At 38.6% G+C, this 7,427-nt stretch overlaps 1 protein-coding gene across 1 annotated transcript; it reads left to right on the top strand.

Moving 5' to 3' along the window:
* The first annotated feature begins 655 nt into the window (after nt 1–655).
* Nucleotides 656–5,468, top strand: LOC117570328 (uncharacterized). Its single transcript, XM_034251874.2, has 6 exons — nt 656–809; nt 3,118–3,508; nt 4,174–4,327; nt 4,402–4,612; nt 4,682–4,784; nt 4,852–5,468. Exons 2-6 carry the CDS (start codon nt 3,161–3,163, stop codon nt 4,885–4,887), a joined length of 852 nt encoding a protein of 283 aa, XP_034107765.1. The 5' UTR covers nt 656–809; nt 3,118–3,160; the 3' UTR covers nt 4,888–5,468.
* The last annotated feature ends 1,959 nt before the right edge of the window (nt 5,469–7,427 follow it).

Genomic DNA, 7,427 nt, shown 5'->3' with positions numbered 1-7,427 from the left:
GGCTAATTGATTTGCTTTTCAACAATTTATACAAGCTAAATGGATTAATTTGCATATCACAGATTTAGCCAGCGACAAGGACGACGACAAGGACAAGTTACAATTTTAGTCAGGCCAACGAGACAATGGCAATGAAGCTGCAGGCATTTTGGCTTGTTTTTCATGCCAAAAATGTACTTAAAATCGTGTTTTAATTCAAATTGGCGCACAGCCCGCAGCGATTTCTTGTCAGCTAACTATATTGACAGGCATATCAAATTTGCAGAACTGCCGCCGGCAGTCGTAGGATACTCTGTGCGGATAACACAGAGAGAACAGGACAACATGGAGTATTTTGTCAGGAGGTCAGTGCTTGCTTTACGTTTTTGCTTGTGACGTCATTAGGGTGCCAAAGCAAATGCTAGGTACACAAATGTAGCCTTTCATTGATTCGTTGTAGGCCTTTAAGTTGACACAAACCAACATTCTCACGTTTCTACAAATACATATACACATACACAGAGATGAATGCTGATAGAAAGCTTTTTTGCTGCGCCACCGAAATTTAATTCATAAAAATGCACAGAACTGGCGAAAAAAGCTTTGCGGAAAAAGCTTCAGAGTTTTGCTTTGGTTGGCAGCGAGCGTCATGCGGCAGCCGACAGGTGTTGCCGCAGTCGTTTTAAGGACACACCAGCAGCAGGTACACGCCAGCTCCTGCCACCTGCGTTTGTGCCACAGCTACAAGAACAACAACAACAACAACTATAGACTCGAGTGTGTTGTGATTGCACTTGAAGGAATTTGCCAGTTCAGTTCTGTAAAGTCATGTAAGTGCTAGTGAATGTGGCTTGTGGCTTGTGGCATTAGGCACTTAGGTCTACCACTTGTCTGCAACATCAGTTGCAGCATCGTTTGCATAATTACGTGCATAAATTGCAACGCAAGACGAGAGAGAAAGAGCGAACTGTGTGGAAAGTGGAGAACTATAAATTTTGCGAGCTGTGTTATAATTAAAGCGTTTTATCATAATTAACTTTTGCAAACCGTCCAAACTCATTTGTGTCCAATAATAATTACACTTCCGTAAGTAGGCGCGCCACACGTCATCAACATACAGGAAAACTAACGTTAATACACGCCAACTATCCAACTTATCAAATTTCTTAACTGACAGAAGGACTGAGGCCGCTTAATGACATTTGGCCAGGCCACATTTATAGCTGAGACAATATCCTGGGGCTAAACAAGTCATTAAATTGTCAGCGCGTCTGTCATTCGAGTTGACTTTTATGAGCTGCCAAGAGCCGTTAGCGAGAAATGTCAGAGAACTCGCAGTAAACGTAATATGATAAGCGTATCAGTACTGGAAAGTATGCTACATATTTAGGTGGAAATTATAAGTAACTTGAGCTGTAATGTTTTTAATAGCCATTAAGTAGCCCCCAAGCTACTTTTATTTACTTAGCTATCAATCAAAGGGCTCATCTATAGTTTGTTGTAGTTCATGATTGTCACAGATAAACAATTTCTTTCAAAGCGAACCACATGCTATTTTTAAAACATCAAATAACCGGTACATTAAAATGGGTCTGCTTGCAATAAGAAAATTGTATTAGCTGACAACCTTAGCTGATTAAAAAAGGTAGGCTTTACTTTGAGCATGAAAAGTTAATTATATGATTGGATAACTTTCTAAAAATATTGCTGGCAATTCGCTTGACCTTCAGTGTTAAGCAACGAGGCAAGCAGAGATGTTAACTATTTTAAAAATAAATACAGAAATAACAAATAAAATAAATAAATAATTGAATACTTTATGCACTTCATAAAATCTGAATATTAAAATATTTAGCAAACAACAACTACCGAAAAAAAACCTTATTACCTTAACTTAACCCCTTTCCAAATATGCCAAAACCCGAAAAATATATTTTAACAGCAATCTATCAAATCGCAGCGTTATAAATAAGTCATACCTAATAATAAATTAACAATTTTAGCCAAACACAAGACAGGCACACCCAAAAGCTAAGCCAAGCGCCAAGTTTAATCACCCCGAAAAAGGAGCTTCAGACAGCAACAGTTGTTGTGCTTTTCATTTATGTTGTTGTAGCCGTTTTGCTTGTCTTTGATGTTAAAATATAATTAGCTAGTATTTCATAATCCAACAGAATGATACTCTTTACTTTCACTCTCGTAAACCTTTTCTTTGCCGAGCCAAAAACTCAGTTGAGTGCCCCAAACTCGAACAACTTTGTGCGAAAAGTTTGTCTCCTTAAAAAGTTTACCAACAAGTAATGAACATGTTGCGTAGAATGCATACCTGTTAAAAAGTAATTAGTAGAATACCAAAAAAAACAAAAGGTTTGAGTTTGAGACTGCAAAACTTGGTTAAAGCCAAACTAGACGGGGGCAATTAATGAAATTGATTCAAGAATACGACGATGCCTAGCCCAAGATGTCAAGATAATGAAATGTTTCAATTACGGCAGCGCGAGTGTATTTGACTTGCGTGGGCGACTACTAACTTGTGTCTATTTTTAAAAGCGGCGCCTTTGCGCTGCTTGGGTCGTAAACACCTTGAATCATGGGCAGCTGTCAATGCCTCGCTGGGCAACGGATAGTTTAACCAGCAAATTTACAAGTGCGTCAAACTAAAATATTAAATATGCATTTGAATTATTTATTAGAAAAACTAGTATAAAAGCGCAGAGTATAGTTTGCCTGCAATATCGAACGATGCCCAGTAAAGTATGCAACATTTTTTCTCGAACCTTTTAAGCAACCAAAGTTGGTGCTAGAACAATCAGGAATTCGTTTTCTTTTCAAAGCGTTGATTTATAACCGACATCCTTACTGCCCGGATGTTGGCGATACACTGAGAATGTGAGAGCGCACACATAAATTAAGTAACTGCCGGTAATAATACTAAAAGCAAACCATATACAACTCGCATAATTTTAATGACCGGCAAGAGAGAGAGAGCGTTGCCTGCCTGAGCAACGGAAACGCCTTTTATGCCATGAACATTTAATACAAACGGCGATTAAAGCTGGCTAAACATTGCGTTGCGTGGGCTGTGCGTTTTAATTAACGGTCGTGTTTTGGTTTTCACACACACACAATTTTTCGCAGATCAACAGGCCAACGGTCATGCGGTTTAACTAACATTGCAAATATGAGAAGCATTCCATTGCGTCTTGCAGTGGCGGCCCTGCTGCTGCTGCTGCTGGTGCTGGGCCTGGCCACACAATTGGATGCCAGCGCCTCGAACACGGGCTGGCCATCGTCGTCGTCGTCGTCGCTCTTTGGCCGCAATTCTCGCAATTTGCGGCATCGAAATACGGCAGCTGCTGTTGGCGATCTGGCTGCCGATGTGCCGACATTCGATATGATTGCCAGCAATTTGAACAACGCGGCGTATAACAATGAATATGGTCAGCTATTTGTGCCATATGCCATCGAGTCGCAGTCGCAGCAGCAGCCACAACAACAACAGCAACAGCAACCGCATCAACAACAACAGGTGAGTGTGCGAAAAGTAAAAGCAATTAGAGCCAGGGACAGTGAAAAGTCTGCTCTAGAGTCAGCGAGACAGGTAATTAAAATAGAAATGGTAGACTCTATGCGATGCGAGCAACGAGTTGCGCTGCTTAAAGCGAACTAAGCGTTAAGTGAAAGTTATAGCACATCTAGTATAACGATGATAGCATTAAGCATGTTGTTGGCACAACTAACAGCAATCTGTGCTCTATTATAAACGAGTGCAAAGAGAGACTGCAGCCTGCAGCGTAATATGCAGGCAATTTTATTACTCATACGCAACGTGTGCACAGCCGAGGTGGCAAAGTGCAAGGCTGTGAACATAAATTGAAACGACACGCTGTTCTGCGCAGTTGTTTGTTAATTAATTTCAATTGTGCCCACGACCAGGTTTCTGTTGATTGCTTTTGGTTGAAGAGGACAGAGCAGGCTCAAAAGTGCAAAGTTCAAAGTGAAATTGAAATTGACAGGCCGCAAAGTTGTCAAGAACTTAATTAATGACAAGCGAGGCAAGCAATCGGTAATGGCACCCCATTGAGAACGTAGTCGAATATCACTCATACGCACTATTTAATAAATGTCACGCATACGCATCGTGTGCTGCCCACACTTCCCACCTAAAGATAATTTCTTTAATTGCTGACACAGGCCATGGCACCTCTATCGTCGCCACTGCGTCAGCAACAGACCGAAGTGTATGGCATTGTGGAGCCACTGATTGAGGACACGCCCTGCGCCAACCGCGCCTGTGTTCTCAACGATGATTGCTGCCCCACAGGAGTCTGTGTCAACACCTATGGCGGTAAGTTGGCCTAATTGCACCTAGCACCAGCCACACACAGCTGAGAGAGTACTACTGCCATTATTTTGTGATAGAGGGCAAATGTGTTTATGTCTTTGGGCGTCAACGGGATTTGTGCCAGCGTCATGCGGACTGTGCACCAGGCAGCGCTTGCATGCTTGCCCCCCAGGAGGGAATTTGGCGCTGCGAAACGGATGCACCCCTCTTGCAGGAGATGTTCAATGTGCGGGCCAAGCAGCCACTAGGAGGCGAATGCACCAGCAGCAGTGACTGTCAGGTGATCAAGTAAGTGCCACATAACATAATCTCTGTCCCTCTCTCTGACAACAGATTCATTTCCTTCACTTAAATCAGCGGCATGTGTTGCCAGCAACAGCGTTTGCATCATCGTGCTGCCACAAAGTTGAGCTGTGGCTACTTCCGTGATGCCTTCGACTGCGTAAACGTGGCTCAAGAGGTAAGCTCTTGTCTCTTTATGCACTCACTCACTCCTCCTCTTCATTACTTTGTTATTTTTACTGCAGCATGTGGCTAGCATTTTCCAGCATCGCCGCAACTGAAGCTGACAACTTAAGAGGCAAACGGCACCGATTGATAAAGAGACCCACAAAGAGAATATTTCAATTACATATCAAATGTTTAAACCAAATACACATATCACTCTTGATGTTTATATAACTATTTAAGTGCTTTAATATATACACAAAATAATACTAATCGATACAAGTTTTCTGTAGACATATAAAATTATTTACCCAACCAAAGAAAAACAATTATTAAAATAAAATACTGACTGAGGCATTCAATGTTATTACAGAAAGTATTACAATATTAACTTTTATTCCAAATTAGCTCGTTCCAAGTCTAAATGTAATAACACAATCACAACGTAATAATATAATTATAATAATAAAAGACCATAACCAATATGTGAACTGTACTTTTCCTTTACAAGCACATTGTATTCCCATTCGGATCAAGTCAAGTCAAGTCAAAAGCAAAAAGGAAAAGATAAATTATACATTAAAATTTAATCCTATGCGAATATGTTGTTTTAATAAACCAAAAAAAAAAAAACAACCAAAGCAAAAACATGTTAATGAAGAAACAATGTAAACAAACGAGTAAGCAAATAAACATAAAAAAAAAAACAAAAAAAAAAAACAAACAAAATGTAAGGCACGCGTAAAGTGCAAAGGGCATACGTCCTATATAAAACCAAAAAAAAAAAAAAACACAAACAACAATTATTAATTCATTTAAATTTACGTCGGGTCGCCTTTGGGTAGCATTTCAGCTGCTTCACTCACGCCATGTAATGAAAATACATAAAAGGAGACGCCTACTTTGCCCGAATTTATGGTTCGTATACATATGGAGGATTACATTATGCATAACTCAAGTGTCTACGTTGCCTTAAGCATGCTAATGAATCTGCAGTGCTTGCAAGACATATGCTAAAGTCGACACAACTTGAATTTAGCCTATTTTCATAACTCAATTTGTAGTTGTTTTAATTTTGATAAAATTATTTTTCATTGCATTAAGTACTTTTGCATTTCTTCATTAAGCAAATGTGAATTGCGTTGGCGCAACTCGAGGCCAACAGAACATACAAGTATTAAATATTACTGAGCCGCAGCATCGCCCGCGTTAATTTTGAATATATCATACATATGTAATTATAGTGTTTCAAACTCAATGATAACAGAAGCTGTGATCTGTAAAAGATTTTCTTGGTTCGTTTTTCATACCTAACATAAATTGCATTTTTGGTTAAATAATAGGCATACAAGTAGGAATATTTTTGGATGGGTAATTACATATTATTATTCTTAGGGCACAACCAAAAACAAGTAAGAATTCTTCAAGTACACTTGACTGTGAGATATCAATTTTTAATAAAAGCAAAAAAGTGCGGTGTTATTCCAAAAATATACTAAATTAATATGCAAAGAAAGAAAGAAATATACAGTAAGAAAGCTACAGTCGAGTGTGCTCGACTGTGAGATACCCGCTACCCATTTTGAATAAAAGAAAAAATGGGTAGGAAGTGACCTTGACAAAAATTTTAAACAAACTTGATCTGCGTGCAAACATAACAAATGCTGTCGAAAAAATCTATCTCTTATAGTCTCTGAGATCTACGTGTTCATACGAACAGACAGACAATCGGACATGACTAGATCGTCTCGGCTGTTGACCCTGATCAAGAATATATATTTTATAGGGTCGGAGATGCTTCCTTCTACCTGTTAAATACATTTCCTGCCGGCACAAAGTTAAAATACCCTTCTACCCTATGGGTAGCGGGTATATAAAAAAAACGCCTATAAGGTTATATTGGTATATCCATATACTAACACATTCAAAACATGACATAGACTACAAACAAACTATACCAGATTGTCAACCAAACCAAGCTCGAATGAAATAGGACATTTCTGTTGATTTGTAGTTTATTCAAATTAATTTGAATATACAACAAGTTGGAATAAAACGTATTAAGTTAATAACAAACAAAATTATCTGGCAACGTTTTTCAATCATTTCTAATTAATATATTAGTAGAAGAAAATTGGTCATAACGTTGGTAATAATTAAGTTCATCACCGTCTTTAGAAGAAGCAACTTCATGTGCAGAAGAAATTCAATTATGCAATTTAAATTTATGTATGTACATGACCTCGAGCTGGACTTGGAAATAGGTAAAAAGGGAGGCCAAGTAAAAGGTGAAAGTCCCTAAAGAAATTTGCAAATGGCAAAGGAGAGAAGCGGCAACTTCTGTTCCGTGAAATGTAGTTACAATTTTAATTAAAGCCATTTTTTACCACATGAATAATCTAAGAATGTTGCGCCGTGGGCTGAAAGCAAAAAAATCTGTTCGAAAAAAAGAAGACAAGATAAGTTTGTTCATTTACAAATATTTTGGGTTTTTGTTTTTATTTAAAGTGCCAGTAAAAACGCAGCTTAAAGCTAAAAGTTAGACTCTGTTTACACTTTCAACGCTTTTGTTTGTTTGTTTTCAACAGTACACCGTAAATGCTCCACATACGTTACACATACCAAATACCAATTCACATTCTTCTTTCTCTCTCAA

The sequence above is a fragment of the Drosophila albomicans genome, chromosome 3, assembly GCF_009650485.2.
Source record: "Drosophila albomicans strain 15112-1751.03 chromosome 3, ASM965048v2, whole genome shotgun sequence".
Taxonomy (NCBI): Eukaryota; Metazoa; Arthropoda; class Insecta; order Diptera; family Drosophilidae; genus Drosophila; species Drosophila albomicans.
Note: the sequence above shows the minus strand (reverse complement) of the source record. Positions and strands in the feature narration are given on the sequence as shown.